General features: G+C 41.8%; 1 protein-coding gene across 2 annotated transcripts in view; it reads left to right on the top strand.

Annotated features, from left to right (window-relative positions):
* The window catches only part of DNAJC13 (DnaJ heat shock protein family (Hsp40) member C13), an 876,382-nt gene that overhangs the window by 186,939 nt on the left and 674,286 nt on the right, over positions 1-15,157 (top strand). For both annotated transcript variants that reach the window (XM_069211911.1, XM_069211910.1), the window contains exons 10-12: positions 7,182-7,348; positions 13,323-13,402; positions 13,498-13,667. In XM_069211911.1, the coding sequence (XP_069068012.1) occupies positions 7,182-7,348; positions 13,323-13,402; positions 13,498-13,667 (417 nt within the window). The remainder of the gene's footprint in view (positions 1-7,181; positions 7,349-13,322; positions 13,403-13,497; positions 13,668-15,157) is intronic.

Genomic DNA, 15,157 nt, shown 5'->3' with positions numbered 1-15,157 from the left:
AGGGTGGAAAAAAAGTACAAGCCACCGCCTACAGACCCTGTGTATATCACGCAGCACTTAACACCAGACTCTGTAGACGCACCACCTCCAGACAAGGAGAGTCGCAAATTTGACTCTGCAGGGAAAAGGGTTGCAGCACAAGCAGCAAACCAATGGCGCATTGCCAACTCACAAGCACTTCTGGCAAGATATGATAGGGCTCATTGGGACGAAATGCAGCATTTCATAGAACACTTACCCAAAGAGTTCCAGAAAAGGGCACAACAAGTGGTGGAGGAAGGACAAAGTATCTCAAATAATCAGATACGGTCAGCAATGGATGCAGCAGATACAGCTGCAAGGACAGTAAATACTGCAGTAACAATAAGGAGACATGCATGGTTGCATGCGTCAGGATTCAAGCCGGAAATACAACAAGCCGTGCTGAATATGCCTTTTAATGGACAGCAGTTGTTTGGGCCGGAGGTGGACACTGCTATAGAAAAACTTTAAAAAGACACTGATACGGCCAAAGCCATGGGAGCACTCTACTCCCCACAGGGCAGAGGCACATTTCGCAAAACACAGTTTAGAGGGGGGTTTCGAGGACAAGCTACAGAACCCACAACCTCACAAACAAGGCCCACTTATCAAAGCCAATATCAGCAGGGAAGTTTCCGGGGGCTATATAGAGGGGGACAATTCCAAAAGAATAGAGGGAAATTCCAAAGCCCCAAAACTCCTCAAAACAAGCAGTGACTTCCAAGTCACAAATCCCCAACATATAACACCTGTGGGGGGAGACTAAGCAATTTTTACAAACATTGGGAGGAGATAACAACAGACACTTGGGTACTGGCAATTATCCAGCATGGTTATTGCATAGAATTTCTCAGATTCCCTCCAAACATTCCACCGAAAACACACAATATGTCAAAACACATGGATCTTCTAGGACTAGAGGTCCAGGCTTTGCTACAAAAAGGAGCAATAGAATTAGTACCAATTCAACAGAAAGGAACAGGAGTTTACTCTCTATATTTTCTCATACCCAAAAAGGACAAAACACTGAGACCTATATTAGATCTCAGAACATTAAATACCTACATCAAATCAGACCACTTTCACATGGTGACATTACAAGACGTAATCCCACTGCTCAAACAACAAGACTACATGATAACATTAGACCTAAAGGATGCATATTTCCATATACCAATACATCCTTCACACAGAAAGTACCTAAGATTTGTATTCCATGGGGTACATTACCAATTCAAGGTATTGCCATTCAGAATAACAACTGCGCCAAGAGTTTTTACAAAATGCCTGGCAGTAGTAGCTGCGCATATCAGAAGACAGAAAATACATGTGTTCCCGTACCTAGACAATTGGTTAATCAAAACCAACACACTAGAACGGTGTTTACAACATACAAAGTACGTCATAGAAACCCTACACAAACTAGGTTTCTCAATCAACTACACAAAGTCACGCCTTCAGCCGTGTCAGACACAGCAATACTTGGGGGCAACAATCGACACAGCAAAAGTGATTGCCACTCCAAGTCCACAAAGAGTACAAGCATTTCACAATGTAATACAGGTCATGTATCCAAACCAAAGAATACAAGTAAAAATAGTAATGAAACTCCTAGGCATGATGTCCTCATGCATAGCCATTGTCCCAAACGCAAGATTGCACATGCGGCCATTACAACAGTGCCTAGCATCACAATGGTCACAGACACAGGGTCAACTTCTAGATCTAGTGTTGATAGACCGCCAAACATACACCTCACTTCAATGGTGGAACAATATAAATTTAAACCAAGGGCGGCCTTTTCAAGACCCAGTGCCTCAATACGTAATAACTACAGATGCCTCCATGATAGAGTGGGGAGCACACCTCAATCAACACAGCATTCAGGGACAATGGAACTCTCGGCAAAAACAGTTTCACATAAATCACTTAGAACTATTAGCAGTATTTCTAGCGTTAAAAGCATTTCAACCAATAATAAGCCACAAACACATTCTTGTCAAAACAGACAACATGACAACAATGTATTACCTAAACAAAGAGGGAGGAACACACTCAACACAGTTGTGTCTCCTGACACAGAAAATATGGCATTGGGCGATACACAACCACATTCGCCTAATAGCACAGTTCATTCCAGGGATTCAGAATCAATTAGCAGACAATCTCTCTCGGGATCACCAACACCCCCCAAGTACTACACACTTACTTCCAAAATTGGGGAACACCACAAATAGACCTGTTTGCAACAAAAGAAAACGCAAAATGCCGAAACTTCGCATCCAGGTACCCACAAGATCAGTCTCTGGGCAATGCGTTATGGATGAATTGGTCAGGGATATTTGCATACGCTTTTCTCCCTCTCCTTCCATATCTAGTAAACAAGTTGAGTCAAAACAAACTCATACTTGTAGCTCCAACTTGGGCAAGACAACCTTGGTACACAACACTACTAGACCTCTCAGTAGTGCCTCATATCAAACTACCAAACAGACCAGATCTGTTAACTCAACACAATCAACAGATCAGACACCCCAATCCAGCATCGCTGAATCTAGCAATTTGGCTCCTGAAGTCTTAGAGTTCGGACACTTAGACCTTACACAGGAATGTATGGAAGTCATAATACAGAAGAAAAACAACTTGTAACACTAGGTGGCGGGATGTGCAAAGCATGTGAATCTGCAGCGTCCCATGCCATGAACAGATGTACACTGGGTAAGTGACATTTTCCATATATATATATATATGTTCGATGGCATGTGTAGCTGCAGATACACAATGCTGTGCATTATCCTGCCATCTAGTGTTGGGCTCGGAGTGTTACAAGTTGTTTTTCATCGAAGAAGTCTTTTCGAGTCACAAGACTGAGCGACTCCTCCCTTTTGGCGTCTCATGCCACGAACAGATGTACACTAGGTAAGTGACATTTTCCATATATATATATATATATATATATATATATATATATATATATATATATATATATATATATATATATATATATATAAACAGTTCATATTTTTTAAGAAGATCAACATTTCAGACCCCTTGGCTTACTTAACTAGGGACATCATTGGGACAGTGTCAGTGAATTAGAGAAGCATCCTGAAAGAACAAAAAACAAGAAATGGAAAATCAGTCACCCATCCTGTCTAAACATGGATTGAGGTAACCAGCTCCTTCAAACATAGAATAAAAAATGGGTTAAGAATACCAGATAATCAATAAATGATGCCATCTGTTGAGCATCCACTGTGATCTCTTCACTGAAAAATTATTGCTTGAAAGTTGAAGCTATTTTATTCATTTCATCTGTTGACAGTTATGGTTTGAAGGTTTACTGGGGCATTCACACACTTACAACAAGGTGAAGGTGTGATGATCTGACTGACACTTTCATCTGTCTGGTCTGAAAATCCCACAAACTAAATTTTCTGATGGATACTTCTAGCTGCAAATGATTTACCTTCATAATATTTCCAAGTGCCAGATTTGTTTCAGAAGGTTGCATGGCAGTTATTCCCCAGTGTCTTTAGGTGGCTCTGTGCAGCTCCACATTGGCTTTTGTTTCACCAATTCACCCAGAAGTGGCAGAGTGATGCCACTTATAGGAGGCACCCCTGTGCTTCAATGCCTGTTCCATGTTTTTCTGCTCCTTTGAACGAGCATCCAGAGCTCCACTCCATTTTTCTGTCGATATTGATGATTTTTCAACTTGAAGGTGTGCAAAAGGGAACAATGTGCCCTCCCCCCTCACCCCACAAAAAAAAACCTACAGATTCTAAACCATGGCTTGACATTTGTAATCCGATCTCTGTAACAGATCTGCACAAGGTGTGCTTTTGATGTTTTGTCATCAGTATGTTGAAGTTCATATAGAATGAGAACTGTACGAAGGCAGAGAGTGACTCTGCCCTATCCTTCTGCTCTCTAGCTAATATGATGCAGTAAGGATGTCTGGGTGTCACTCAGTCTCCCTCTTGATCCCCTCTTGAGCTGATCCTCCATTTGATCCCAGTGTACCCCTACTACCCTGGGCCATCTGTGATGCAGTAACAGGTTGAGGCCTTTAGGGAGGCCATGCTGCATATTCTCTGCTCTCACCCAAATTCCTCTGGCGTGCCTTCAGGCCTCCGAGATCCATAGGAGTCTCCAGTTGGGTTACTGCTGGTGGATCTGAGCCCCTTAAATCAGCCTCTTGTTCCTCAGCGACTCCAGTGCTGTCTTCCATTTGGGCTGCAAGACTGGCACCAGTCCCTCTTTCGTCTGCTGAAAAAGTTACCTTTACCAGGTTATTGTCTGACTCCACCCAAGTACATTTGATTCCTATACAGTCTGCTTCAGAAAATACACTCCCACTACCTCAGAGATGTCCTTATGTGCTTTTTGGTTCCAATTCTGACCAGAGTTTATCACCAACTGGAGAGGATAGTTGTGACGATGGGGATGATTTACCACCACATTATCATAATGTCATTTTATACAATGATTTACAGGATACAGTGGGTTTGATACGTAAAAACCCTGGTACAGGGTTGCTTTCTCCACTTGGACAGCCACCAGAGGAGAGTGCTTCCTTTGCTGTGATGATCAGATGTGTTGCTGAGGTTCTGGACCTAGAAGCACGCTCCATTGAAGTTAGGACAATTGTCCTTAAAAAAAGTCCTACAACCTGGGCCTGCTTCCTCTGAACCCTTACTTACATTCACTGAACCCCTACCTGACACTCTGATGGGTTCTTGGTCTAAGCCTTATTCTTGTCTGCCAGTGAATAGACAGCTGGACAGACGTTACAGACCGGTGCCCGGCACCCCTGATTTTCTTACAAAGTATCCTAATACTGAGAGTTTGGTGGTCCAAGCTTACATCAGCAAGATGAATCCTGCTTCATTCCACATGACCCCCCGTGTCAGGGAGTCTAAAATGATTGAGGCATTCAGGAAATGTATGTTCTCTCTGTCCAGCCTAGCCTTGAGGTCGGTAAATGCAAGCTGCCTCCTAGGCCATTATACACACACATCCTCTCAGACATGTCCAGCACAATCTTGCATGTAGTCCTTGGAGAGTTAGGGCCTCCCTGGCTCATACCATTAAGATGGTCAGGATGCAGCCAAATACGTGATTCATGGTAACCCAGATACTACTGATTGCTTAGGACGAGCGGTCAGCACTAGTGTGGTACTCTGTCACCATGAATGGAGGATGCTTGACAGGTCTTTCAGGAGATATGTAGGCATCCCTTATTGATATGTTTTGATGGATTCTCTCTTTTTGGCAAAACAAAATAGGAGCAGTGTTGGACACAGTGGAGTTTAGGGCCTTTCTTCTGTTACAAAGAGTCTAGGATATTTTTTTCTCTGATCCTGATGTTTCAGCATCAGTCATAGATTTCGGTGAGAGCAGCTCTGACCTGGTTTGTGACCTGTTAGCCTCATGCATCCTCAGAGGACTCTGGTCTGTGGGGGAAACTCAACTCGACATCCATCTGTTGCCGTTGCAGGCCATTCGCCTGGTATTGATGGCACTCTTACCATCCATCAAGGGGAGGCTGGTTCAGGTTCTAATGGATAACACCACTGCCATGTGGTACTGCATCAAGCTTGGTGGAGTGGGGTCCTGCATCATGTACCGGACAGGTTCTACACCTTTGCAGGTGGCTGGAATGTCAGGGCTTCTCCTTTTTCCTGATTGTGAACTAGCTGCACCTCGAGGTGGCAGAATGCATATTCCGACAATGGGGGAGAACCCTGGCTAGATCTTTATGCAACCGTTGAACACTTAGGGGGTAATTTTGACCCTGGCGGTACGGGACCGCCATGGCTAAAACGACAGAAGCACCGCCAACAGGCTGGCGGTGCTTCCAGGCGTATTACGACCACGGTATTCCGCCACTTTTCCCCCGGCGGTGATAATCCGCCTGGGTAGCGCTGCTTGCAGCGCTGCCCAGGGGATTACATGTCCCCGACTGCCAGCCTTTTTCTGGCGGTTTGCACCACCAGGAAAAGGCTGGCGGAACGGGGAGCCGTGGGGCCCTGGGGCCCCCATGTAGCTTTTCAGTGAAAAGCGCGACGGGTGCAACACCGCCGGCTCCATTTGGAGCCGGCTCCTATGTTGCGGCCGTGATCCCCGTGTGTGTGTGTGTGTGTGTGTATGTATGTGTGTATATATATATATATATATATATATGTGTGTGTGTTATTTAGATATGAAGAAAATATTACTACTAAGCAGAAAGAAGAACTAAGACAACTACATCTTCTGAAAGAACAGTTGATTTACAAGGACAGTATCATATCCAGATCACCAATCTCAATTTTTATACCATCACTTCATCAGCCGCCTTGGTTGTTTAAATAGAGTAATGCAAGCCTTGCACTCATTAGGTAACTAGATATTTAGTTGAAAATGTGTATTGATAATTTGAGGTTTTAGGATGTTATGAATGCAATAGTGTATTGTATATCTCCCATCTCCAGGTAATGGGAGAAAGGAAGAACTATATCGGTACAAGAAATGAGGTGAAGCGATTCCAGCAAAGCAGTCTCTTTTCTCTATCCACTTCCCCTCCCCCCCTCTCACTTATTTCATACAGGCAGGAGCTATAGCTGTTGGAGTAGATATTGGTTGAGGGGGATTGGGTTCTGCTTCTGCTCCTGAGAGCTCTAGCTACAGGTGTTTTTGGCGCTTGACAGATCTGAGATTGAGCTGACAGTATTTAATTTTCCAACCAAAGTTGTGGATGTCATGCTGGCTGCCAGGCGCCCTTCAACAAAGTCTGTTAATGCTGGGTGCTCTTTTGACATCAGCAGGATGGACCCTTTGCAAGCTAAGTTATCTGATATTTTGCTAGTTGTTTTGTCTTTGGCCTACCAAGGTCTTGGGGTGAAAACTAGTGTGACTTCTGCGAAATATTCTAAAGTTGAGGAATCTATGTTTAGATAGAGCATCCACCAGAAAGAACATTACCGAAGGTAAGTACCCTGGCCTTATTTGTATTCGAAGGATTATTATTTTTTTTTCCACTGATATATTTGCCAAACGGCACATTACTAAATACCACTTAATTAGTGTTTCCTGTAAAGAAAAGCATACTGTGTTTTAAGTTATACTGGTTTTCTATTGTAGAGCTGTTTGTATTTGTTCTGTTTCCTTCTTAGAGATTCCCTATTAGCTAGCCTTTTGGATGGAGTGAGAGCATCTGGCAACAGAGATGTTTGTGTAAAGATGACCCCAACACACAGGGGGCAGCGATGGGGCTTAATGAGCATGCCTGTGGATGAGGAAGTGGAAAGCCTACATCTTCGATTCTTAAACACTCCACCAAGTACGTTTTGGTAATTTAGAACAGTTGAAATGCAAAACAGGACTGTAATTCAGTTAACAATATGGCTAGAATAAGTACAGCCTTATTACTTGTGACTACAGTTATCAGTTTAAATATTCAAATTGTTATATGTTTGTTTTAAGATCCCTTTCCTTTGGTTTGCTATATCACAACAACCTGTAAATGTAATACTCTTAATTTTTTGTATTATTTTATTATTCTAGCTTACTCCTAGTTTTATAATAAGACACTGTTAGAGTACAAACATGATCTGCTGACAGCTAAGAGGTGTGTGGTGTTAATGCCTTTTCAGAGGGTCCTAGTTTTAAAGTTTTTGTGATTGTTATATGGTTAACATAAGTATCGGAAATGGGGTCTGGAGTTGGCAATGGTTTGCACCCTGTCCAATAGGGACCCTCACTCTGGTCAGGGTAAAGGAGTCAGACGGCTAAGATAACCCCTGCTCACCTCTTGGTAGCTTGGCATGAGCAATCAGGCTTATTTCAGAGGCAATGTGTAAATTATTTGTTCACACACACACTAACACAGTGAAAACACTACAAAAGGATTCCACGCCAGTTTAGAAAAATAGGCAATATTTGTCTGAATAAAACAAGACCAAAATGAAAAAAATTCAACATACACAAGTAGAGCGATCACTTTTTAAAAGTTGAAATGATTCTGAATCCATAAGAATCAATGATTACACCTTTCACAAATTACCTGGGATGCGTCAAAAACACAGCCAATGCTGGCCACAGGGGAGGCAAAGTGCTGAAAGCAAATCGATGCGTTGGTTCCTTACTGCTCAGCAGAGGTGATGCATTGATTCTTTCCTCGCAGGAGAGGCGATGCTTCGTTTCCTTACTGGCATTGGAGGTGATGCATCGATTCTTTCCTTGCAAGAAAGACGATGCATTGATTTCCGGACGTGCAGCTTCGGTTTGTTACTGCAGTACGGGGTCGTTGAGAAATTGATACGCCAGGGACGATGTGTTGAAAATCCAGACCTGCTGTGTTGATGGAGCCATGGTGAAACAGGCGCTGCATCAATTCTCCATATGCAAGACATGCGCTGCATTGATTTTTCCACTGCAGTGCATCAGTGCATTGATTTTCTCCTTCAGGTCACCAACTCACACTTCCAAGGGCTCAGGAAATGGATTTTGTACCACTTGGCAAGTCAGGACTCTCAACAGGAGAGCCCAGGCATTGGCAGATGAAGTCTTTGATATCCCTGATACTGCTTAACATGAGACCAGCTCTGTTCAAGCCCTTGGAGTACTTTGGAAAGCAGGACGAAGAAAGCAAAGCCCAGTCCTTTCACTACCAGGACAGAAGCAGCAACCCAGAAAAACAAAGCAACAGGCAGATTTGCAGTTCCTCCTATAGCATCCATCTTTTTCCAGGCGGAATGTCCTCAGTGCAGAAGTGTTCTAACTTTGTGGGGCCAGAGGTCCAGTACTTATACACATTTCTGTCTTTGAAGTAGGCAAACTAGTGCACAAGACCTGGCCTTTCTTTGCCCTGGTCCCAGACACACTCCAGGGGGTAGGAGACCTCTTTGTGTAAGAACAGGAACAACCCTATTCAGGTGCAAGTGCCAGCTCCTCCCACCACTGTAGCCCAGAAAGACCCATCAAGAAATGCAGGGCAACCTTACCTCCCTTTGTGTGACTGTCCACAGCAAATTCACAAACAGCCCAACTGTCATTCTGGTCCAGACATGTATTCCACAGACAGGCAGAGGCACAGAATGGTTAAGCAAGAAAATGCCTGCTTTATAAAAGTGGAATTTTCATACATCAAATTCAAAAATCAACTTCACCAAAAGATGTATTTTTAAATTGTGAGTTTAGAGACACCAAACTCCATTTATCTCTATCTGCTCCCAATGGAAAATTACACTTAAAAGATATTTCAAGTCAGTCCCCAGATATTACATGGAGAAATGGACCTTGCAATAGTAAAACCCAATTTGGCAGTATTTCACTATCAGGACATGTAAAACACACCAGTACACGTCCTAACTTTGAAACACACTGCACCCTGCCCATGCGGCGGCCCTGCGCCTCGTTTAGGGGTGACTTGCATGTACTAAAAGGGAAGGTTTGGGGCTGGTAAGTAGGTACACTTCCCAGGTCGACAAGGCTGTTTAAAGCTGCCCACACAGACACTGCAGTGGCAGGTGTGAGACATGTTTGCAGGGCTACTCATGTGGTTGGCACAATCAGTGCTGCAGGCCCACTTGTAGCATTTGATTCACTGGCCCTGGGCACATATGGTGCACTATACTAGGGAGTTACTAGTAAATCAGATATGCCAATCATGGATAAACCAATCACCAATGTGGTTTACACAGAGGACTTGCACTTTAGTATGGGTCAGGAGTGGTAAAGTGCCCAGAGTCCTAAACCCAGCAAAAAACAAATTCAGTACAGGATCAAAAAAAGGAGGTCAGAAGCAAAAAAAGACAGGAAATCCTGCAAAAAGAGCCTTATCCAACAATCAGCAAAAGAAACGGAAGTCTCTTGTCTTAACAGATTTATTTATTTCTGCTGAATAACAGGGAGCTGCATACTTACAGGATGCCACTGGAGAGTGGCAGTGGTGGGGTCGTGGGGCATGGGAGGTATAAGCACACTGGGGAAAAGATAGGAGAGGATACGGACTCATTCATGGCATCCAAAAGGAAGAATCTGAGTTCCAGTAGTGGGAGGGTGGGGTGGGGTGGAGGGGTATATTAAATAGTCCGTGCTCAGTCTAGGAAGATAAATATAGATAAACTAGGACACACTGGTTCCAATTCATATCTTTTAGGCATGTTCCTTACCTGTCCTTAATGTATTGTAGTGTGTTACGGTACATTTAATGTTCCTTCCATCTGAAACTAAATACTAGGGTGCAATGTGGCTAAACTGAAAAGCAATTTCATACCTTTTGTTCACTTTTGAATATTTGCAGTTTGTTGGATTTTAACAACATCAGGACCCAAGGTTTACTTAACTTGAAACTTTTTTTTAACATAAAGCCACATTCATTTTTATTTAGAGCATTTGTGTGAAGCAATGTATAGCAGTAAAATGATCTCTTGGCACTAAATTCACAAATGGCCAAGAGAAGGATGACTAGCATAATCCAAATACTTATTGAAACGTTACGGTCTAACACTACAATATGTTTTATTAGATTACTTTATCTATAATGTCTAGATTTTGTGAGCTCGTACATTCAAAATGAGTATCATGAAAAGCTATTCCTTAAGCAGCTTCTCAGAAAACTGTGAAGTGTTTGTTGTCTTTATTGGAGTATGGAATCAGACTTTATAGACCAGATCTGCAGAGGCGCTGCTCCCGCTGCATCCAGGCTGTATGTGAAGATAAAACAATTCTGGGTCTTGGGCAAAAAATACATTATTACACAAGTAAAGAAAATTCTAAGCATATTTTATTTATACAAACGAAACATCAATTTAAAAAGCTCTGCCTCAAATACTCTTTACACAGTTATGTGCACCCTAAATATCTTGATCACATGAAAAACAGCACAGCGTAATAGACTTGCAAAGAATAGTGGTATCAATATAAAGGACAAATTTACCAAAATTGAGAAATATGACTGCCTACCCACACATTAGAACACGTAGTAAACACATAAGACGCATATATGCAGTAGTGATAGTCATTGTATATAGAATATAAAAGTATTGATATGCTTCAGTTTTACCATGGAATTTCTTTGGGCTTTGATCAGGACCATTGATGTATGTAATAACATCAGTAGCAATGACATCAGTGAGGTCATTGACCCAACACTTGGAAAAGATGAAGTTAAAGTTAGCTTATCAAAATACATTCATAATCTTGAAACACTTAGTGGTTGGCAGACTACTGTAAATATGTTAATTAAACATAATTAGCAAAGGGTGAGAGATGGAAACTAACCCCTTAAATAATTAAGTTCTATTACATTTGTTCAGGCTGCTGCTTAAAATGGTGAATCATAACTATAAAACCTGGGTTTCCTTTCTGTAACTTAACTTGAAGGATTGTTTCATACAGAGCGAGAATATGACACTTTTATTAGAGTGCATGTGCTCACCATTAACGCTTTCACTAAAGAGTTCATAGAAGGAAAAACCATCAGGTCAAAGTCCAGTGTGTTCTTGGATTTAACAGTCTAATGGCGAACTGCTGACAGAATGTGTTTAAACATACAATTAAGATTCAGTATCTGAAAAAAGAATGTCACTTTAATTACGTTCCTAGCTACTTACACCATTGCATATTAAATTAAATGACTGTGGCATAGAAAATGATTATTCTTGTTTTCCAAAAATAGGATTTTTTTTTTATTTTTATTTTTTAATTTTTTTTAGAGGATCATTTAAGTATGTGTGAAGAGCAACTTGCAGTTAGTGACGGTTGTTTGCCGTTCATTTGTTACTTCTAGCATCATTATGAGCGTTCCTCATTCCTCAGTGTAGTTGTACGTATTGTAATTTATTTTCTATTTTTGTCCATACACCGTTAGTTGGAGACACATTTTGACTTCTGAAGTGTAAGTACATTCTACTACACCAGAGAAATGCACTGGAAATAAAAGTTACTAGAGTACCCTCTTCAACTGGGTCCCATCCAATCAAATATAACCAGAAGTGTTCACACTCTGTATAAAGACAATAGTGATTGATCTGTATTTTTTCCAGCCTGATAAATTATACTGGTGTTTGATCTAATGTATTCTCCACTTCGATCCGAGCTGCCCAGGCAAATTCACAGTCTAGTCAAGGCTCATAAATATCTGTTCCCCACATTTGCATTCTCCTTTTTAAAATTCAGCAAGCAATTAAGTGGAGCATTCTTAGCAGCCTGTTTTGTATAGAGATCTTTAGAGACTATTTTATTAATCTCGTTAGGAGGAAAAACACATCCATGGATTTTGCTGCTGACTCGGTTGGCCCACAGCATATCTTATCTGCCTGTCTTCCAAAAAACAGTTTTCTGCTCAAACTGATCAACTGCCTTGAATTCATGTTTTAGGGGCAAACTCATAGTTGGCGATTTAATCCATTGACATTTTGGCTAATCACCCAAAAGCCTCTAGGGGTTGTAGCCAGCTGTTTATGGGGGAATGTTCAATATATCTTGTTCAGATCTGGGGAGGAGCTCTATGTCGACTGTAGCCTAAACCTTTGCCCAGGCTTCTGAATTGTTCTGAATTCTCAGCAGAAACAAAATTTAATTGGGAAGGTGTGTCAGGAGATCAAATTCAATAGCAGAGTCAGGAAGACTGTTTGCTGAAGGTTTACCTTTTAGATTCTCTGTTTGTGAGGACATCTTTCAATCTTAGAAGTCTGATGAAGATACATTTTTGACACATCTATCAGTTATCCTGCTTGGCTATGTGGTTGGATCCACATCCTGTCATGCCCTTAAAAGTATAGGAAACAGGATAATGAACTATTGATCTGACCTCCTTTACTTGCTTTACTAAACCCCACCTCCATTAACCTTCCCCTTCAGCTACTCCTGCATACGGTAACAGGACATTTTTTTTGGTGCTGAAAGGAGCTTGAGTTGCCAAGTCCTATTTTCATTTTATTACTGATCTTGCATAGCGTGGTTTGAGAACAAAACCAAAAGATGCTGTGGAGTCTGAGAGAGGCTTTTGTTTCAGTACTGCAGCATGCCATAGGTGTAGTGCTAGTGTTGTTGCCAGCTCTGCAGCGTGACCTCCGAGGTAACGCAGAGATTTGAAAATTTACAGGGGCACTTTTGCGAAGAAATGAAGTGACAGGCAGTGATGCAGGAGTCCCAAAGCATGAGAACATAGGTGCCACACCCATTTCAAAACTATTCAACAGGTTAGCATCGGACACAATCCAGGAAAGCAGATAAGTGTGATGAGCACTGCTGTACAGATTAAAGCATTTCGATACTTATGTAACATTTTGTTTTTGTTGTCATTGCAGATTGCAACTTTGCAGATGCAGTATTTAGGTTCAACGCCAATATTTCCTACAGTGGAGTTCTGCATGCAGTAACCCAGGATGTAAGAAAGATTGCAAACTTTACTTGCTCACTTATTTAATATAATTGTTTACCACAGGCATGAACAGCTGTTAATGCAATGTATTTTCCTACTAGGGTCTCTTCTCTGAAAACAAAGAGAGGTTGATAAATAATGCAATTACATCCTTGCTTTCTCAAGAAGGGGACCCAGCCACTTCAAACGCAGAGCTCGAGAGTCAGTTCCAAGCTGTGAGGCGATTAGTAGCTTCCAAAGCTGGCTTCCTGGCATTTACTCAGCTACCAAAGTAAGACTGACCTGCTCCCCAACTTCTTCTTTTCTATTTCATCAAATGTCTTTCAAGTGTACAAACTGTCAAGGCAGATTTATTAGTCATGTGTATTTGTGATGTTTATTTGCAGTGAACTGATCTTCCAAGTTCCAAGGCAGGCTGCTGTTATTCGACTAATTCTGGCCTTTATTATGTTACTTGGGAGATATTATTTCTTGATGAGAGCAGAGATTTGTGTCATTTGATTTGCGTTAACATGACTGATCAAAACAAACTAAATTATGTCTCATAAGTAGTTTATGGTTTGCTTTTAGAGACTATGTACAATTGTTTCGGTTGTAGCATAATCTCTCTTTTTTGGACAGGAGATATTATTTATATATATATATATATATATATATATATATATATATATATATATACATTTATATATATTAACCCTCCCCCCCTTACATTTTTACTTTAAGGCATCAAATTAGGCTAAGTATACATTACGTACATCTACAGCTATCAGAGCGCAGTTACACATTTTATGTCTATTATTCAATATATAAAAGACAAAATATGAAACTATATCCAGGACCAAATGTGTCACAACCTTTTGTAGGAGCTTCTCTGCACACAGTGAAGATCAGGGCCTTTCCTCCCTCACAATGCGTTCAGGATATGTGTGTTATTATGCCAATATTTCCGCTTAAGTCCTGGATGCCAGTGAGGGCAGCTCTGAGGCTTCCTGTCCAGTTGGTTACATGTGTCCTGTTTGTCCACTGTGTATGTGACGTTTGAGGCCTTTGGTGTGGGATCTTAAGTCTCCGTGGGTCCAGCCCCAAGGGAACTGTTTGAGACCATCCAGGCTTCAGAGAATACTGCACAAGATCTGCAGTGCTGGCTGCTGTACTGCAATCAGACCAGGATCAGACCACTCTACTTGTCCCACCCAGAGATAATGGTAGTGATGAGCGGGAGAGGTTTTCTGGGAGAGGTGGAGATTAAAATACTGTACTCTCCTGCAGAAACCCACGTCTGCATAAATCTGTGGAAGCTTCTGGCCATCCATCTGGGGTTGAATGCCTTTTTTTTTTTTTTCATCAAGGCTAAAGCTGGTGCAGATTCTCTCGGACAGCACCACCACCATGTAGTACTATAACCAACAGGGTAGAGTGGGATCCTGTGCTAAGACGTGCTACACCTCTGGTATTGACTGGAACGTCAAGGCATTTCTCTGATTGTCAACCACCTGACAGGGTCTTTAAATACAAAGGGTACAAACTCATTGGCAGATGCCTACTGGATCAAGAATAGTGGTTGCATCCCAAGATGGTGCAGGGCATGTTCAAACAGTGGAAATAGCCCTGGATAGATCTTTTCCCCATCATCATTTGTGCACTGTAAAGACTTCTTCGCATTGGATGTTCCCAAGAGCGCTCTCTCTAAGAAACACATTCAGGCTAGAACTGACCACTGCCTCTCCTGCCCTGTGGTCTGAAGAAGATCAAGAACAACAG

The sequence above is a fragment of the Pleurodeles waltl genome, chromosome 10, assembly GCF_031143425.1.
Source record: "Pleurodeles waltl isolate 20211129_DDA chromosome 10, aPleWal1.hap1.20221129, whole genome shotgun sequence".
Classification (NCBI taxonomy): domain Eukaryota; kingdom Metazoa; phylum Chordata; class Amphibia; order Caudata; family Salamandridae; genus Pleurodeles; species Pleurodeles waltl.
Note: the sequence above shows the minus strand (reverse complement) of the source record. Positions and strands in the feature narration are given on the sequence as shown.